This window comes from Cynocephalus volans, chromosome 10, assembly GCF_027409185.1.
Source record: "Cynocephalus volans isolate mCynVol1 chromosome 10, mCynVol1.pri, whole genome shotgun sequence".
Classification (NCBI taxonomy): Eukaryota; Metazoa; Chordata; class Mammalia; order Dermoptera; family Cynocephalidae; genus Cynocephalus; species Cynocephalus volans.
Window position 1 is genome coordinate 110,392,627 of NC_084469.1, and position 20,109 is coordinate 110,412,735.

Genomic DNA, 20,109 nt, shown 5'->3' on the forward strand with positions numbered 1-20,109 from the left:
TCAACTCAAAATGGATTAAAGATTTAAATGTAAGACTCGAAACTATGAAACTACTAGAAGAAAACATAGAGAAAACACTCCAAGACATTGGTCTGGGCAAAGATTTCACAGATAAGACTTCAAAAGCACAGGCAACAGAAGCAAAAATAGATAAATGGGATCGTATCACACTAACAAGCTTCTGCACAGCAAAGAAAACAACCAACAGAGTGAAGAGACAATGGGAGAATTATTTCCAACAAGGGATTAATATCTAGAATATACAAGTAACTCAAAAGCAAAAAAAACAAAAAACAAATAATTCGATTTTAAAAAATGGGCAAATGAGCTGAATAGACATTTCTTAAAAGAAGACATACAAATAGTCAACAGGTATATGAAAAACTGGCTCAACATCACTAATCATCAGGAAAATGCAAATCAAACCGCAATGAGTTACCATCTCATCCCTGTTAGAATGGATATTATCAAAAAGGCAAAAAAGTAACAAACGCTGGCAAGGATGTGGAGAAAGGGGAAATCTTATATACTACTGGTGAAAATGTAAATTAGTATAGCCATTAAGGAAAACAGTATGGAGATTCCTCAGAAAACTAAAAATAGAACTACCATATGATCCAGCAATCTCACAACTGGGTATATATCCAAAGGAAAAGAAATCACTATGTTGAACAAATATCTTCATTCCCATGTTCACTGCTGCATTATTCACAATAGCCAAGATATGGAATCAACCTAAGTGTCCATCAGCAGATGAATGGATAAAGCAAATGTGGTGCATATGCAAAATGGAATACTACTCAGCTGTAAAAAAAGTGAAATCCTGTGATTCAAGGCAACATGGATGAGTTTGGAGAACATTATGTTAAGTGAAGTAAGCCAGGCACAGAAAGAGAAATAACACATCTCATTCACATGTGGAAGTGAAGAAAGTTGATCTCATAGAAGTAGACAGTAGAACAGTGGTCACCAGAGCCTGGGAAGGGGAGGGGGATAAGGAGGACAGGGAGACTTTGATTAACAGATATGAAATTACAGCTAGATAAGATAAATCAGTTCTAGTGTTCTATAGCACTGTAGGGTGACAATAATTAACAACAATTTACTGTATATTTTCAAGTAGCCAGAAGAGAATTTTTAATGTTCCCAACACAAAGAAATGATAAATATTTTAGGTAATGAATATGCTATTTACTCTAATCGGATCATTACACAGTATATACATGTATCAGAATATCACATTGTATCCCATAACTGTGTACAACTATTACATGTCAATTAAAAATAATAATAAAAGCAAAAAAAGGGGAAATATGTGATACATCCATACAATGGAATATTATTTGGCCACAAAAAGGAATGAAGCACTGACACATCCTACAACATGGATGAACCTTGAAGGCATTATGCTGAGTGAAAGAAGCCAGACACAAAGGTCACTTATTATATAATTCCACATACAGTAGGCCCTCTGTATCCATCAGTTCCACACCCATGGACTCAAACAATCACATCAAATATATTTGGGGGGAGGGGGTGATGGTGAGTTGCATCTGTACGAACATTTACAGACCCCTTTCTTGTCGTTCCCTAAACAATATGACAACTATTTACATAGCATTTACATTGTATTGGGTATTATAAGTAATCTAGAGATGATTTAAAGTATACAGGAGGGGCTGGCCAGTTAGTGCAGTTAGTTAGAGCAAGGTGTTATAACACCAAGGTCAAGGGCTCTATCCCCATACAGACAAGCTGCCAAAAAAAAAAAAAAAAAAAGGCATACAAGAGGATGTTCAAAGATTATATGCAAATACTACCACATTTTCTATAGGCACTTGAGCATCTGAGGATTTTGGTACCAATCCTTCACAGATACTGAGAAACGTATATATGAAATGTCCAGAACAGGCAAATCCATAGAGACAGAAAGCAGACTGGTGGTTGTTGGGGCTGGGGGAAGAGCAATAGGGAGTGACTACTGATGAAGACAGGGCTTCTTTCTGAGGTAATGAAAATGCTCTAAAGTTGACTGTGGTGATGATTGCACATATCTATGAATATACTAAAAGCTACCGAATTGCACACTGTAAAAAGGTGAATTGTGTGGTATGTGAATCATATCTCAATAAAGCTATCATTTGGTCAGTAAAGAAGGACATGTGAAGACAGAGGCAGATTGTTTATTGATGGCTGGCCAGTACAGGGATCCACACTGTTGACGTTGGTGTTAACCAGCCAGCCCTATAGTTTCTGTTGGTATGTAGAGGCAGAGATTGGAGGGATGCTGCCAACAAGTGCCAAGAATCGCCAGCAACTGGCTGGCAGGGGCTGAAACAGGCAGAAGCAGGGTCTCCCTCAGAGCCTCCAGAAGGAACCAACCATGCCAACGCCTTGACTTTGGACTTCTGCCACTACAATTGTGAGAATAAATGTCCACTGTTTTAAGCCAGATAAATAAATAAATAAAGCTGTCATTTTTTTTTTAAAAGTTTGCTTGCCATAAAATCATAATTTCACAGTATGAGAAAAGAAAAATGTCCTTATCCAAAGTGGAAATACGTTGAAGACTAGAACGGGCAAAACAATGATAGTAAAAGAGAAATGTATGTGCTGTTTCTGCCAGACTCTTTGATCTTTGAAAAGGTGATAAGGAGTCCAGACAAGGATGAACTATCTTTGGATTGTTCCAGATGATGTGCAGGTTATAACAGACAGAAACTCATACTTTGAAAAAATGACGGTTTTTTTGAACTAAGACTGCATCAGAATTCAAAACATCACCAGAAAAGAGCAGTCAAGTTAAACAGGACTTTCTCAGTTTCTTTTCTAAAAGTTTAACTTATTTGTAATCCAACTTTGATGTCACAACTTCAAATTACCTCTGTGCTTTAAAACCATTCTTCCTGAGAAAGATTTAACTTACCTTGACATCCAGTGTGCTTCCGAGTGTTCAAAATGATGGACATTGTGAACATGGATAGCAGCATATAATGAATTTACAGATGCAAAAACCTGACTGACAAATAGCTGGTCCAAAAACAAGCCTGTTGATATGACACAAATGGAAATTTTTGGAGAGCTGGAAACCAGCTCCTACAAGTCAAAAACCCTGTTGTTGCTGGTAAGTGAAATCCATGCTCAAAGGCTTTGGATGAGAGGATATTTAGCTTAATGTCATCACATTGGACTGACACCAAGAACCAGAGTAATGTGGGCTTGATAAGAGCAGAAAAGTAAGTAAAAATGTTATATTTTAACGCGTTCAGGCTGCAAAGTATTATTAGAAAAGAAAACTGCAAGAGTAAAAATACTGTATAATGAAACAAAAAGAAACATGTTATTTTTATTAAACACTATTTGGTTACTAAGGCTATTGCATTTATGTTCTCCTTTTACAAAGCCTAATATTTACATATCTTAAGAACACTCAACAATCTAGCCTACAAAATTTAAATATCCAATAATTTTAAAAGGAGTTCAAATAACTTGCTGTATCTGAGAACAGAATGAAACATAAAATATTGGTTTTTTTCTCATATACTAATTGTTTAATTAATCCCACTGTTAATTACTACTAACTGGCACTGTTACGTAGTCCTATTGTGGTTTTTATGCAACAGTACACCTAATACAGAATACTATATAATTTGAAATAAATACCAACTTTTCATTTTTTGTCAAAATAGTAACGTGTGTATAATATTAATTATTATGTTATGGCTTCTGTCCAGTGAGGCTATGTCACAGGTCGGCTCTGTGACAATGCCAGCCCCAGCCCCAGCCCTCCCCGGACCCCCGGGACCCGGGGCCCGCGAACCCCACAAGGCCCCGCCCTCGCCGAGGCTCCGGCACCCGAAAGCCCTCACCTCCCTGACTGACTCCACCTCCGCAGTGTCCAGGCTCCGCCCCTCGGGACAGGCTGGTGCCGGCGTAGTCACGGAGGAGGCTCGCCTGTTCCGGTTCGGGTTGTCATAGTGGCACCCAACCCACCCTTCCTGCCTCGTCTTTTCCGGTCTCAGACCGGCGTGGCACCACGGTCAGGCAGCCCCAGGCCTTTCATGCCCTCTGTATCATGGCGGCGCCCTGCTTCTCCTCCCGGCCACAGCCTGCCGGTGACGCCCTGAATAGTCACTTCCGGAACCCGCCGGCTCTGTTGCCCTGGCTCTTCCTAGTCCCCGCGGCCATGGCGGCGCTCTGGCTGCACCGGAAATAAAACCTCGGAAGTGAGGCGGGGCACCTGCCCGGAAGCGAGCGCGGCGGTGGGAAAGATGGCGGCAGCGGCAGCGGCAGCGGTGGGCAACGCGGTGCCCTACGGGGCCCGGCTCGCCGGGCCGCCCAAGCCCGGGCCGCAGCCGCGTCCGCTCCTTGCCGCCGGGCCGGCTCTCATAGCGAGCGGCGACGAGCTGGTTGCCGCGGTGTGGCCGTACCGGCGGCTGGCGCTGCTGCGGCGCCTCACAGTGCTGCCGTTCGCGGGCCTACTGTACCCGGCCTGGCTGGGCGCCGCGGCCGCGGGCTGCTGGGGCTGGGGCAGCAGCTGGGCGCAGGTTCCCGAGGCTGCGCTGCTCGTGCTCGCCACCGTCTGCCTCACGCACGCGCTGACCGTCCTCTCGGGGCATTGGTCCGTGCACGCGCACTGCGCGCTCACCTGCACCCCGGTAAGTGCGCACGCACGAGCCCGACCCCTACCCCCGGCACTGTCGGGCCTCACGGCCGGACCCAGCCGCAGCCTCCTTGTCTGTACCCGGCCTGGGTCCCCAGCGGTGTCGTCTACCCATTCATTAGCTCAGGCCTATTCCTGACCCGGCTGCTGACTTGCTGTGCGACCCTGGCACAGATTTACTTTCTCTGGAATTCCTCCCTAGTGTGGTCATCTAGACTCAGTAAGGTAATACGTACACAAGACAGCGCAGAGCGCCGCATTCGTCGTGGTTTGATAGGACTTGTTAATGCTAGCTCCCATACTTGCAGGTACTCTGTTGTTTCCCTGGAAACGGTCCTGCCTTTTTTCTTGTCTGTTTTCAAAGTGGGAGGCTAGACCTGTTGGGTGGGTTTCCGCCATCAGTAAAGCTTGGTCCAGAAACCAAATCCTTCTGTCCAGTGCTCAGCAGCCCTCTTATGCTAGGACTAGAACGAGCATGAAATGCAGTTTATGGCAGTGTTTAAGAAGAGCAGCAGCTATTTGTGAACAAGCAACTTAACAGCTTGGAGTCTCTGTCTGTCTGCAAGATGAGGGTGGTGATGGTGAAGACTGTTCTGAGTACAAGAGCAAGGTGGTGCTTGTGATCCTCAGTCCAAAGTTCTGAATGAGTGAGCGCCACCACAGGAAGCGGTGACCATGAGCTGCCCTGGGTCGGTATTTAACATCTAGTGACTGTACCACTGCCTTCTGGGCCTGCCTCAGGTGACACCAGGAGGTTTGAAGCCAGGGGCACTGAGGTCTGCCTCCAGCAAGCCTCCCCTCTGATCCCAGCTCTGTGTTTGCCTTTCCCTCTTCTCCGGGCTTCTGGAAGAGACAAAAACCCCTCTCTTTGGCTCCAAATGTAGATTGAATCCTCATTCTCTTCTTCTGAGAGAATAAACCCATTCTCTGCTCCAATAAGACTTATCCCAGGGGAGGGGCTCAAACTTCTGGGCTTGGTGGCTTTGGTTAGTACAATGAAAGACCCCAGTGAGGGACAAAATAAGGGAGTGACACCCCCAAACTTCCAGCTGGCTTTTGACCTGTAGCTAAACAGTGTAGCTATTGACTTCTTCAGGGATGGAGAACTGGGAGGAGCTAAGCAGCAGTGGGGTTAGGAGTGAGATCTGGGTTTGCATCAGAGATCTAAGGCGGGGGTGCTTCTGCTCTCTGGGTTTCAGTTTCCATTTTCTGTAACGTGAGAACCGTAACACCTACCTGCCATTGTGGGAAGAAGCTGAGATGACATCTGCAAAGCACCTGCCTTGGGGCTGGCACTGCATACCACTTTGTGCTTTTTTTCCACAGTGTTATTAAGAGTTCATAGTTATGTATTTGTCATTATTTTCTGCCAGCTTTGGTGGCCCATGCACTCGCTGAGGGTGTCACTTTGTTTCTCAGGGTTACCACTGTGCTCCCAACACCTACCAGTGCAGTGGTGGATAAATGCAGCTCCCAGGATTATTGAGGATTATCAGTGCCTCCATGTCTTAGATGCTGGGGAAACAGCAGAGAACCCACTGCCTTCCTGGCATTAGTGAGAGAGAGAACTTCTACTAGTGGAGTTTAGCTCAGCAGTTGATGCTGAAGAGAGATGATGTTGGCATGAGGATGGGAACATTGCCAAGGGACTTTAGATGGGGCGGCCAGGGCAGGGCTGCTGAGAAGCTGATGTTTGAGCAAAGTACGGAAGGCAGCCAGGAATGTGAATGCATGCATGTTCTGGGTAGAGAAAACACCACATGCGAAGGCCCATCTGAGGCATCGGCGAGACTTGTGTCACATCTTGAGGACACAGCAAGAATAGTGAGCAGGCTGAAGGGAGAGGGCAGAGCAGAGCAAGAGGCTAGGTGGGCTGTGACAAGGGCTTGGCTCATGTGAATTGAGGGCCTCCTGGGTGCCTGGTAGCGTTCTTCCTGTTTGAGTCCATGTTGCTGTCAGCAGAGCCAAGACCTGGGCATTGGGTGCTGCCTGTGACCCCAGCTTTATGGTGCAAGACCAGAGGCACAGCAAGGTGGTGTCCCTTGTCCTAGTGACAGACTGGGGAGAGGCTGAGCCAGCTTGATGGCATGCTCCAGAACATGCCCACAGAGCCACTGTGCCCCAAACCTCCCTGGTGGGGGCCATGGAACTGTGAGTGGCAAAGGGCTCAGTGACACTGCTTTGCCTCTGGCAGGAATACAGCCCCAGCAAAGCAACCTTCGTGAAGGTGGTGCCAACCCCCAACAATGGCTCCACTGAGCTCGTGGCCCTGCACCGCGATGAGGTAGGGGTTGCCTGTCAGGCCTCCAAGAAACGGGCTTGGGTGGGATTCATAGGTGCTGACACCCCCAAGTCAGAGGCCTCTGCCACAGACACACCTTCACCCACAGGGTGAAGATGGGCTCGAGGTGCTGTCCTTTGAATTCCAGAAGATCAAGTATTCCTATGATGCCCTCGAGAAGAAGCAGTTCCTGCCTGTGGCCTTTCCCGTGGGAAACACCTTCTCATACTATCAGAGCACAAGAGGGTTCCAGGAAGATTCGGAGATCCGAGCCGCTGAAAAGAAATTTGGGAGCAACAAGTGAGTCCCTGACTCCCCTGCGGCTCCTTCACCATCCTGCCCACTCTTCTCCAGTCCTGGTGCCTGGGAAGTGAGGCAAAGGAATCTACCTTTTTAGCCACATGTGCCAGGTGAATGGGACAGTGTCTGAGAAAGGTGCTCTAGTCTAGTCACCTCCAAACATGTACACTGATGGGAACCTCTGGAGGCCCATGGCTGGGAGCCTGGCTGGTGGCCGGTCCTTGGCAACAGTTGGCTGTGGGGCCTTGCAGTCCCCTTCTCATTTCGAGTTCTTTCCTTTTCAGTCCTTGTGTTCTGCTCGCTTGTATCTCATCTCTTAGGAATGGTCATGAGGATGTTGGCACCATGATAGCTGTTCCTTCTTACTGGGTAGAATGGCACACGCTCTACGGGTGCTTTCTCCTTTAATCTTCGCCAAAACTGCAAATGCTGACACAGCTGTGAGGGGGCAGAGCTGGGCCTCAACCCTGTTATTTGGCCTCAGAGCACCCGTCATGGCTGCAGAGACAATGCTCCTAGACCTGGAAATCCTCAGAACTCCTAGGAGATTCTTTACTGGTTTAATGGCTTTTCAGGAGATTATAAATATGTTTACCACACTATCAATCTGATACAAAGTTTTATAAGAAAATTTACCCGTTTCCCCTACCCTGAGGTCAGCCATGTTAATCACCCAAGTTATTCCTTTTCTTGCACATGTGCCTGACAACATACAGGATGGGCGCTTTGTTGGCATGGGTTGTTTTTATAACAATGGGATCATTCTTTGGTTTCCTCTTCTCACATCTCAGGTCTGGGACATTGTCCAGTTAAAGGGCAGAGCAAGTTCAGCCCTAGGTGACTTGGCTGGTCCCCTGGTCAGACTGTCCCACAACCAGTGGTGCTGCAGGACACGCCCGTGGGGCTTTTACTGAGGACTTTTTTTAGAAAATCCCAGCTCCAGTAGGGGTGGGGCTCAGGCTCCATCTTTTAGGCCAGTTCCTGGCTGCAGGGGCCTCCTCTGTGACTTGAGGGCTCCTGTCCCTCAGTCAGATGTCCCTTCTTCACTTGCTGTGTCACCTGACCAGATGACAGGGGTTCTCATCTCACATCAGCCCCACAACTACCGGAAGAGCCTGTCTCATATTCAGAAGCGTCATCTGGGTTCTGCAGAACAGAGGGCTGTGGGTGGTTGATGTGTCTGCCCCGGCATGGCAGTGGTGAGGAGGAGCCACAGTGGAGGGGAGCTTCCTGTCTGGAAGCTCTCCAGGGCTCCCGACACCACACGTGGCCCCTGGTTTCTCAAGGAGGCCTGCAGTGCCCCCGAGCGGAAGTGACAAGGGCAGGGCCTGTACACCCCATGGGAACAGGATGTGGGGTCTGGTCTCTTGCAGGGCCGAGATGGTGGTGCCCGACTTCTCAGAGCTCTTCAAGGAGAGAGCCACAGCACCCTTCTTTGTGTTTCAGGTAAAGCAGCAGCTCCAGCCTTTCTCTCTATCCCCTTATTTGGGGCTTTCCCTGCCAGAGCGAGCCTGTCTGCCACCTCCAAGCCCGAAAACCTCTCCCTGTCCTCATGGGTCAGAGCCCATGGGCGGAACAGCCCTCAATGTGCCAGCCCGTTTCCCAGGAACAGGATGGGTGGGGCAGAGACAGACAGGCCGGTGTCCCACAGGTGTTCTGTGTGGGGCTCTGGTGCCTGGACGAGTACTGGTACTACAGCGTCTTCACACTGTCCATGCTGGTGGCCTTTGAGGCCTCTCTGGTGCAGCAGCAGATGCGTAACATGTCGGAGATCCGGAAGATGGGCAACAAGCCCCACATAATCCAGGTGTGGCAGGCGGGAAGATGCGGGGGTCGGGGGACGGCACAGACGTGTCTATACTGACCCACACACACACACCCAGGTCTACCGCAGCCGCAAGTGGAGGCCCATCACCAGCGACGAGATTGTTCCCGGGGATATCGTCTCCATTGGTGAGGTCCAGTTCAGTTCCATCCCAGTGGGAACTCCTGCCTCAGGGCCTCAGGCCAACCCTCCCACCCCTGCCCTATAGGTCGCTCCCCCCAGGAGAACCTGGTGCCATGCGACGTGCTGCTGCTGAGGGGCCGCTGCATCGTGGACGAGGCCATGCTCACAGGGGAATCAGTGCCACAAATGAAGGTGCTGGGGGTCTCCGGTTTGCTCAGGCGCATCTCTCTCCTATCCCTCAAGGAGGAAGTGGGCCAGCAGAGGGCCAGGGGCTGGACCGGGGTCCTGCCCAGCCACAGATGGAGGAGGCAGGGCAGGCACTGGTCTGTGCCCTGGCAAGGGGGACTAGGTGGTGATGGGAGGAGGATATGAGAGAAGCCAAGCTCGTCCTGGGTATATCTGGGCGCCCTGGTATGTTGGATCGAGAGGGGCCAAGAGAAACCAGGAGGGGTGAGTCGTGGGAGGGGCCAGGTGTTGGGTCAGACAGCATTGGTGCAGTGCAGGTGGAGAGAAAACAGGGCGGGGTCCCAGGAAGGTCAGGCTGGCTCATCCCAGCCCTAGGCTCCAGCTCTCCAGAGGCTCAGCCGAGGAGACAGAGGTGGGCCCAGCCCTCCAGATTCACCATCTTCCTCCCTAGGAGCCAATTGAAGACCTCAGCCCAGATCGGGTGCTGGACCTCCAGGCTGACTCCCGGCTCCACGTCATCTTTGGGGGCACCAAGGTGGTGCAGCACATCCCCCCCCAGAAGGCCACCACGGGCCTGAAGCGTAGGTGCCTCACAGGTGTTTGGGGGCTGTCCTCGTTCCCACCCTTCCCCCCACACCTGCTTGATCACAAGGGAGTTGGGATGAGAGGACACCACTGACGGTGGCTGTGCTTGTCTCCCAGCGGTCGACAATGGGTGCGTGGCCTATGTCCTGCGGACCGGATTCAACACATCCCAGGTGTGGGGCCTTGCCTGGGTCTGGGCAGGGTGGGCCCTGGGATGGGTGGTGGACACTTGAGATGACCCTTTCAGACCCCAGAACGTCCACCCCACAGGCTCACTGTGGCAGCAAGTGCCTGGGCCCAGGTGCAGAGGTGAGCCAAGATCAGGCCTGCTCTCCCAGCCTGAGGTTCTGGAGGGAGCCCAGACAGCAGACAGGATGTAACCATCTGTTTGGGGTGGGGCAGTGAACAGAGTAGTTCCAGTAAACTCTTTGTTAAAGCAGTGTGAGGACTCTGCCTGGTAGGAGTAACAGCCAGACTTCCTTCCAGAAAACTTTTCTCCCATCCCAGCCACTTCCTTGCTGCCCACCCCCTGGTCTCTGCTGCTGGCCTCTTAAGAGAACCCAGCCTTGGTGCTTTCAGGCCGGGGAGGCCGCCATCCCCCCACATTCCCCAGGAAAGACCACTTTCCCCTCGTCCCTCCAGGGCAAGCTGCTGCGCACAATCCTTTTTGGGGTCAAGAGGGTGACTGCAAACAACCTGGAGACCTTCATCTTCATTCTCTTCCTCCTGGTCTTTGCCATCGCGGCAGCCGCCTATGTGTGGATCGAAGGTAAGCACTACGGCCTCTCCTGGCCCTTCTCTAAGGCCCCGCTCTGCAGTCCCCAGGCTGGCAGGTCCTGTCTCCACAGGCACCAAGGACCCTAGTCGGAACCGCTACAAACTATTTCTGGAGTGCACACTGATCCTCACCTCCGTCGTGCCCCCCGAGCTGCCCATCGAGCTGTCCTTGGCTGTCAACACCTCCCTCATCGCCCTGGCCAAACTCTGTGAGTGTCTTGAACGGGGCCAGGGAGCTGACAGGCTGTGGCCTGGAGGGACCCTTAACCCTGGCTCCCCCCCTTTCCCCCCCCCCAGACATGTACTGCACGGAGCCCTTTCGGATCCCCTTTGCTGGCAAAGTTGAGGTGTGCTGCTTTGACAAGACGGGGACCTTGACCAGCGACAATCTGGTGGTGCGTGGCGTGGCTGGGCTGAGGTGAGTGCCAGAAGCCCTGGCCTGAGGGGGCACCTAGCAGAGGGGTTTCTGAGAGGGTGAGGGACAGGGCCTCTCAGGAAGGGTCTGTCAGAGGCCCTGCCTCAGAGGTCCTCTGTGTAAGCAACGACATAGGGCTTGGCTTGGGCCCAGAGCGGCCAGCTTGGCCTCCTTGGCCTCCTTCCCATACCAGCCATGTAACCCTATGCATGATGTCTGACTTTTGGGAGCATCTGTGAGGCAGGTGTGGGTTTGATGAGGACCCAGCTGACGCCCCTGTGGCCCTCTCAATGACTGACAAAGAACAAGTGCTCCAAGGGGACCCATCCCATATTGCTCTGGCTGGCAGTTCCTGGGGGTCCCTCTGGTGGAGGTGCAGTTCTGCCTGGCCCCCCCGTACTGTAACCAGCTGTTTTCTACCCTTGCAGGGATGGGAAGGAGGTGACGCCTGTATCCAGCATCCCCATAGAAACACACCGGGCCCTGGCCTCATGCCATTCCCTCATGCAGCTGGACGACGGCACTCTGGTGGGTGACCCCCTTGAGAAGGCCATGCTGACGGCTGTGGATTGGACACTGACCAAAGGTGAGCAGCATGGGCCTCAGGCCCAGCACAGGTGAGCCACCTGCTCTCACAGCCCCAGGCAGGCAGGCCCAGGACCCTTATGTTCCCCCAGACACGTGGGCCCAGGCTCACCTCAGACCCAGTACAGGAAGCATCTTTGGATATCCCCCTGGGTTGGAATCCACCCTGTCCTGACTGAAGACACAATGCCAGGGTCCTCTGAGACTGGGTCTCCCAGCTCTGACCCTTGTGGAGCCCAGAACCCCCAAGCAGGCCCTGGGGGAGGTCGGGGGTGGCGAGGGCGGGGGCAGAGGCTGGGGCTTGGCTGCCTCTTTGGAGCGAAGACCCTCAGGACTCGTACTTATTTGTTTCCAGATGAGAAAGTATTCCCCCGAAGTATTAAAACTCAGGGGCTGAAAATTCACCAGCGCTTTCATTTTGCCAGTGCCCTGAAGCGAATGTCCGTGCTTGCCTCCTACGAGAAGCTGGGCTCTACTGACCTCTGCTACATCGCGACTGTGAAGGGGGCCCCTGAAACCCTGCACTCCATGGTGAGCCAGTCCTGGCCTGGGACAGGGGTAGGGGGCTCAGGGCAGTCGGTGACGTCCCCCTGCATTCTCTGCAGTTTGTTCAGTGCCCACCTAACTACCACCACGTCCACACCGAGATTTCCCGGGAAGGGGCCCGCGTCTTGGCACTGGGGTACAAGGAACTGGGGCATCTCACCCACCAGCAGGTAAGGCCCGGCTCCTGCATGCCCAGCCCGTTGGCACCTCCCTCATGTCAACTCCTGTTTCCTGTAGTGCCACACTGAGTGGGTGTGATTTTGTCCTCCCCACCCCAACCCAGCTTCTAACCCTTGGAGTTCCCATGCAGCACTTGGTCCTCAGTCCCCCACCATGGGGCCACCTCATGCAGAGCACACCTGGGCCTCATCTCCTGTCCCCACCCTGGTATGTCCTGCTCAACCCCTCAGGAATTCCCCAGCCTCCCTCCTGCCCTGCCTGACCACCCGGTCACCTTGGCAGCATGCTCAGCACTCTCACCCCACGTCTGGTCTTCCACAAATCCTGTCCTCCTGCCTCCACTGTATCAGCCCTTTCCAGGCTTCCACCTTGGCGCTCCTTCAGTCTGCTTGCACCCTGCAGCTATGAAGTCCTTCTAGAACTTATGTCAGGTCACAGTGCTATGCACAGAGCCCATGTCTGGGCCAAGGCTCAGAGCCAGCACGTTCATCCAGCCTCATGACCCTTGCCTCACTCCTGTGCCTGACCCCCCCCTCCTCCCTAGTGGCATAGGTCCTCACCCCCTTCAGAGTTGCCATCCCTGAGACCTTCCATCCCCCATGCTGTTTGCCCCACCTTTGTCTTGTGATACTTGGCACTCTGGTTTCTATGACTTTCTTTATCACACATCTGCCCTTGTGGAACATGAACTCCCTGCAGGCAGGATTTTTGCCCTGTCCCTGGTGTGTGGGGGAGGGTAAGTAAGGGTTATTGGCTAAACATAGGAGGGTCCCAACTTTATGGGGCCCAGGGGGCTTTGTGACGTACCCATATCCACCACAGCCAAGAGGTAGGGGTATGATCGGGGGCCCAGACTACCCAGCCACTGCCAAACCCCATCCTCAAGGCTCTCCCCTTCTGACCCTGGTGTGTCCCTCATGCTGCAAGTCCCCCCACACCTAGCACCGTCACATGAAGCTGTGTTTGCTGACAACCACAGGAGGGATCTGTCATCCACCTGGCTCCTAGCACATGGTTAGAACTTCAGAAATGCAGAGGGAGGGACAGATAGTGAAGGCACCCCATGTCTGTCCACAGGCCCGGGAGGTCAAGCGGGAGGCCCTGGAGTGCAACCTCAAGTTTGTCGGCTTCATAGTGGTCTCCTGCCCGCTCAAGGCCGACTCCAAAGCTGTAATCCGGGAGATCCAGAACGCATCCCACCGGGTATGGAGCGGGGTTCAGCTCCATCCTGCAGATCAGAAGTTGAAGCAGAGGCAGGGAGGTGACATCAGAGGACAGCTCCAGGCCCACAGGGGGGCAAGCAGTGGGGGTGGCTGCCAGGTCTCACAGCAAAGAGACTGTGGATTCTGGTCGAGTGCAGTCATAGCTCAAGTGCTCACACTGCCTCTGGGCCAAGGACACTGCAACCCACCTGTGCCAGCCCTTCTCGTGACATTTCCGCAGACCCTCTGGCATCCCTGGGAGGCAGGGACTGTTCTCCCCTCTATCCTGATCTATCCCCTCCTAGAAATGGGGAAGCTGAGGCTGGCAGATCAAGGGACATGGAGGCAGCACCTGTTTGTCTGGGTGGTATTTGTCCATTTCTGGTAGTTTGTTTTCTGTTTTGGGACTCAGGATACATTTTGGGGTGTGGGGTATGAATGAGAAGTCTCAAAGGGCGGTGACACTGGGCAGGTGGGAGACGTGATTAGTCCATACCAGGCCCTCGGAGGTCATGGCTCCATCCTCCTTCCCATTGCTGAACATTCACCCCATAGGCAGCTACCAAGTCAAGAGGGTCCACACCAGGGGCTGGTTCTTAATTTGTATTGAAAGTATAAACTACGGATACCTGAGCATGTGTTATTTGCATAGAACACCCTGGGTGACCCCTAGAAACCCATTTGGGATCTCCATTAGGGGCCAGGACACCCCACCATGGCTCTCCTTAGAAGAAGACTTGGTAGCCAGGCCTCCGGCTGGAGTCCTATCCCACCCTGCTGAGCCTCCCCACACCCCTTTCCCCAAGGTGGTCATGATCACAGGAGACAACCCTCTCACCGCCTGCCATGTGGCCCAGGAGCTGCACTTCATTGAAAAGGCCCACACGCTGATCCTGCAGCCTCCCTTGGAGAAAGGTGAGGCCCCCATCAGCCAGCGATGGCACAGTGTGATGATGGCACCATTGCCGAGCGCTCAGTGTGGCCAGAGCCTGGGCACGGGGCTTGGTGTCAGTTGCTGAGTCCCTCCACCCCATCCTGCCCCAGTCAGGGCAGCTTGCCTTCGCCACACCATGGAGGAGGAAACTGACTGAGTCAGTTGTTGGGGCTCCTGTTCTGTATACAAGGAAACAGAACCTCAGAAGTAAACCCTACTGCCTGGGTCACTAGGTGTCACTGGGGCTGAGGATCTGAATCCAGGCAGTCTGATTCCAGAGCTTGTGGTCCCGAGCCTCTGCCTAGCAACCACATTGAGCAGTGCGCTGGAGTCAGACCAACAGATGGGCACAGCCCTAGCACCTCCTGGCTAGTGGCGTGGGATCTGTCAGATGCCTGCCCCGGGGCTGGGAGGAAGGCCCCAGCAGGGCATTCAATGCAGGGCCTAGGTAGGGAGCAACAAACGGTCCTGAGAGGAGCCACGTGGAGTGAGGGCATCACAGGGCTGCAGGCAGCAAATGTCCATAGGGCCAGGTGATGGGGGAAGGTGCTACTTCTGGAACATCTCAGAGGTCTTGGTTCCCACCTTCCATCTGTGCTGTTGGACCCAGCTCGCCCTATCCATCCCAGCCCCAGGTGTTGGGCTCCTCCAGGGCCTGGGGATTGTGGGCAGGAGGCCCAGAGCAGACAATCAGGACCTGTTGGTTGACAAGCAAAGGTGCTCTAACAAAACAGCCCCAACAAAAGCCAGGTGGAGATTGGTTTCCTGTCCACTTGAGACAATCCAGGGTGATCGGTCCAGTCCAAGGAAGGCTGGTGGGCTGCCCTGGCCATCCTCAGCAGCCAGTGTTTGAACCTGGGCCAGCCAGTGAGAGAGGAAGTGGAGAAAGAGGAAGAGGATGACTCAGGAGGACGATCAGAGTGGGGAAAGTGTGATTGCAGGCGGGCCGTGGGGGCAAGGACTCAATGGTGAGGGGCTGTGTCTGGGGGCCTTGCACGGGGTGGGGAGGGGTAGCTTGGCTTCTGAGGTGAGGCTGCCTGAGTTCAGTCTGGCCCCCTCACATGATCTCAGGCCCTGGGTTCTCACCTCCCCTGGCTCAGGCTGGGCATCCAGTGGGGCTACAGTAACAGCCAGGGGGGTCTGGGGGCTCAGGTTGATGTGGGTGGGGCATTGCCTGGGCTGGGGCAGAAGGGATCACAGGTGGGGGCTGGTTCCAGGGTAGAGGCTGGCTAGCACTCGGGGTCCAAGTGAGGGGGTTCTAAGCCTGTGTGGCTCCCACCGCTGACCTGGGTGCCGGCCCTGCAGGCCAGCCATGTGAGTGGCGCTCGATCGACGGCAGCATCGTGCTGCCCCTGACCAGGGGCTCCCCAAAGGCACTGGCACTGGAGCACGCCCTGTGCCTCACAGGCGATGGCCTGGCCCACCTGCAGGCCACCGACCCCCAGCAGCTGCTCCACCTCATCCCCCATGTACAGGTGTTCGCCCGCGTAGCCCCTAAACAAAAGGTTCGTGCAGGGCCCTGGGGGGCGTGAGGGGCCCTGAGGGCTGGCCCACAGACCCCCGCTCACCCACACAGGAGTTTGTCTCCACCCACACAGGAGTTTGTCATCACCAGCCTGAAGGAGCTGGGCTACGTGACTCTCATGTGCGGGGACGGCACCAACGATGTGGGTGCCCTGAAGCACGCTGACGTGGGTGAGCCTGCGGGCTGGGGGCTGCTGCTTCCTTCACAGGCCTGGTGTTAGGGACTTGTCACTGAGCAAGAAAGAGAGACCCAGGCCTCACCCCACAGAGGCAGTTGCAGGGACATTAATTCCTGTGATGAAGTGGTGCAGGAGACATGAGGGGGCCATCGGGATTTGGGATTTGAGGGGCTGCGAGAGCAGGAAGGGATGTGACTGAGGAACAGAGGGCAGAGGCCACAGGCAGGGAGGGATGGGACACATGGGGAGAGGCGACTCAAGAAACCAGGAGTGAGTTGACTGCCAAAGGACACAGAGGGGCTGACCAGTTAGGTCATTTGGTTAGAGCGCAGCCTTAGAACACCAACATCGAAGGTACAGATCCCTGGACTGGCCAGCTGCCCAGAAAAGACATATTAAGTTGAATTTTAGAGATCAACCTAATGTAGTTTCCGTGCTTTTCTGCTGTTTAAATACTTCATCTACTAAGGCATTTATCAAGTATTCTTTACCTCCTTGAATTATGCTCTTTGGCAACAAATTTCTTTAGAAACTAAGTTTTGACACATGTAGTCTCATGGGGTTTTCATTAGATTTGTTGTGGGTTGTTCTCAAGTAGTTTGTAGAAGGTAAAACAGATTCTCTTGGGTCTCCTTGGGGAGGTCACGGGAAACGGGGAGGTGGGGATTGTTTTGGATGAGGATGAGCTGCGATGTGTAGGGCGCAGAGGCTCCAGGCTGCATGTGCTCTTCGTGGAGCCTGGGGCCAGAGGCTCCTCCGCCCCTGATGCCTCCCACCCCCAGGTGTGGCGCTCCTGGCCAACGCCCCCGAGCGAGTGGTCGAGCGGCGACGGCGGCCCCGGGACAGCCCAGTCCTGAGCAACAGTGGCATTAGGGCCGCCTCGAGGATGACCAGGCAGAAATCAGGGGTCCTGCCCCCTGAGGAGCAGCCAACCTCCCAGAAGGTGAGTCTCAGGAGGGGAGGTGCCAGGCTCCTCCTGGCTAAGGCTGACCCCCTGCCGCCTGCCCCCGCAGGACCGCCTGAGCCAGGTACTGCGGGACCTCGAGGATGAGAGCACGCCCATCGTGAAGCTCGGGGACGCCAGCATCGCAGCACCCTTCACCTCCAAGCTCTCGTCCATCCAGTGCAGTGAGTCCCACTGCCCTCCCCCGGCCCCTGCCCACCCCTGCCCAGCACCCACCCACACCTGCCTCCCCCACCCTGCAGTCTGCCACGTGATCAAGCAGGGCCGCTGCACACTGGTGACCACACTGCAGATGTTTAAGATCCTGGCGCTCAATGCCCTCATCCTGGCCTACAGCCAGAGTGTCCTCTACCTGGAGGGTGTCAAGTTCAGCGACTTCCAGGCCACTCTGCAGGGGCTGCTGCTGGCTGGCTGCTTCCTCTTCATCTCCCGTTCCAAGGTGAGCCCCAGAAGCGCTGGGAGACCAGGGACGTGTGGGCCAGCCAGGGAGGCTGTTCCAGGTGCTGCCATCTGTCATCTGTGTTGCCCTCACAGCAGCCCCTGGAGTGAGAACTGTCATCTCCCTGTTATAGATGGGGCTTCAGGGCCCGGAGATGGGGGCCTTATGGGATGGTACTGGACATGCCAGCAGGGCAACTGCAGGCTGAGGCTCTCAGAAACCTGAGTGGCACAGCTTGGGGCCGTGCACTGGTCATGGGCTGGGGTCTCAGGATAGCCACACGGAGCTCACAGGCTAGGAGGGGACAAGTGAGGAAACAATTATCAAGAGCACTTGGTATAAAGTGCCGTGAAAAGACAGTGGGTCCAGGCTGCACGGGACAGCCCTGTGGACAGCCAGGGAGGCCTGTGCCGTGCTGATATGCAGGCTGACACCTAAAGAGTGAGGTAGCAGCAGCTGGAGCTGAGGACAGAGGCTGCAGACAGGCAGGGGCTGACGGGGGGGCCCCAGTTGCCAGATGGGCTGGGAGCTCAGCTGGGCCAGACCATGTGTGCTCTGTGGACCCCTGGGAGGGCTTTGGGTTTCTTCTGGTGAAGCGCGAACAGGGAGGGCAGGATCTACCTCATGATTTTAAGACCCTGTGGCTGCTGTGGGAGTGTGGATGTGGGGCCCAGGCTGGAGGTGAAGAGTGAGCAGGACTCCAGGGACCTGCTGACCCGTGGCCCAGGGTTTGGTGGCCACTCACCGCTCACTCTGAGTGGCCTCCCAGCAGATGGGGAGGAGGGGGGTTGTTGCCTGCTGAGTGGTCAGGGTGGCCTTAGAGCAAGATAAGCCCTGACCCCTCTCCCCATCCCGCTCTCACTGCAGCCCCTCAAGACCCTCTCCCGAGAGCGGCCCCTGCCCAACATCTTCAACCTGTACACGGTCCTCACGGTGATGCTCCAGTTCTTTGTGCACTTCCTGAGCCTCGTCTACCTGTACAGTGAAGCCCAGGCCCGGAGCCCTGAGAAGTGAGTGTGGGCCCTGTCCCTGCAGTCGGGAGTAGCAGGAGGACGTGTGTGCAGACCTCGTCAGGAGACCCTCGGGTTGTCTGGGGTGTCTGGGGAGGGACATGAGGCCAGGCTGGTGGGGTCAGCCAAGGCAGCGGGGAGCCATGGAGGATGTATGAGCAGAAGAGGGGGCCCTAACCTGACCCCACACATCCCTGAAGGCAGGAGCAGTTTGTAGACCTGTACAAGGAGTTTGAGCCGAGCCTAGTCAACAGCACCGTGTACATCATGGCCATGGCCATGCAGATGGCCACCTTCGCCATCAACTACAAGGTGAGGCTTTGCTCCCGCCCTGAGTATGCCCCACTGCCCACCCCAGTCCCAACCACATGCGGCTGGCTGGCCTTCCATCCCACAGGGGCCTCCCTTCATGGAGAGCTTGCCTGAGAACAAGCCACTGGTGTGGAGCCTGGCAGTGTCACTCCTGGCCATCATCGGCCTGCTCCTTGGCTCCTCACCTGACTTCAACAGCCAGTTTGGCCTCGTGGACATCCCCTTGGAGGTGAGCAGCCCTGTGGAGGTGACCCTGGGGCTCAGTTTGGGCCTGGCTACAGGTCTTGGGCTCCAGGTGCCTGGCTCACCAGCCTTCTCTGCCCTGACAGTTCAAGCTGATCATCGCCCAGGTCCTGGTCCTGGACTTCTGCCTGGCGTTCCTGGCCGACCGCATCCTACAGTTCTTGTTGGGGACCCCAAAGCTGAAAGTGCCTTCCTGAGATGGCGGTGCTGGCACCCACTGCCCACCCTGGCTGCCGCCGGACGGGAACCCTGCCAGGGCCCCGGGAGGGAACAATTCCCCACACAGTGAGGCTGCCCGGCCTTGCCCTTGGAAGACTGAGCTGGGATCCCCATGGCCATCCACTGGCCTGGCTAGCAGAACCAGCCCCGGACCAGCACCTTTGGTAAATAAAGCAGCATCTGAGATTTTAAGAAGTACTGCCTCCACCTCTGTCTGCCACACAGGGTTTGCTGGGGGATCGGGGGATCAGGTCACTGAGGAAGGTCCCAGTACCCTCCCCACAGGTCGTGTGAGGTTGTTAATGACACCCTCTGCAGCACATTCAGCACTTGGATGGGCCAAGCTCCCAGCCTGGGGAATTCAGTGCATATTTTCTAGTTTAAAGAGCACTCCAGTATTGCTGGGGTCTCAGTTTCACATTTTAACATCTCAGGCTCTGGGAGGAGCCTTAGGATTGATACTTTTCCTTTTTCCATAATACACAAAATAACAATGTGCCTTCCTCTTGGTGCTGTCTTAGGTTAGATGTGAGGAATATGGTTCTTGTCATTACAAATACCAACTCGGCTCACATTCCTTGGGGTCCAATGCTGAGGTCCCATCTTCAGTCACAGGC

The 20,109-nt window shown here is 54.3% G+C and overlaps 1 protein-coding gene across 4 annotated transcripts; it reads left to right on the forward strand.

Moving 5' to 3' along the window:
* The first annotated feature begins 4,268 nt into the window (after positions 1-4,268).
* ATP13A1 (ATPase 13A1) lies at positions 4,269-19,671 on the forward strand. Of its 4 annotated transcripts, none has more exons than XM_063109634.1 (26): positions 4,269-4,658; positions 6,858-6,947; positions 7,054-7,244; positions 8,618-8,690; positions 8,896-9,051; positions 9,128-9,197; positions 9,278-9,384; positions 9,830-9,974; positions 10,081-10,136; positions 10,606-10,732; positions 10,812-10,949; positions 11,038-11,158; positions 11,584-11,741; positions 12,096-12,271; positions 12,346-12,456; positions 13,544-13,669; positions 14,475-14,583; positions 15,908-16,107; positions 16,201-16,297; positions 17,088-17,248; positions 17,319-17,433; positions 17,512-17,708; positions 18,576-18,718; positions 18,919-19,030; positions 19,116-19,259; positions 19,360-19,671. In XM_063109634.1, exons 1-26 carry the CDS (start codon positions 4,272-4,274, stop codon positions 19,468-19,470), a joined length of 3,621 nt encoding a protein of 1,206 aa, XP_062965704.1. In that variant the 5' UTR covers positions 4,269-4,271; the 3' UTR covers positions 19,471-19,671. The 4 variants fall into 4 exon arrangements, with proteins under 4 accessions (XP_062965704.1, XP_062965705.1, XP_062965707.1 ...); XM_063109635.1 differs by having other exon boundaries at positions 9,830-9,959; XM_063109637.1 differs by lacking the exon at positions 13,544-13,669.
* Positions 19,672-20,109: the final 438 nt, after the last annotated feature.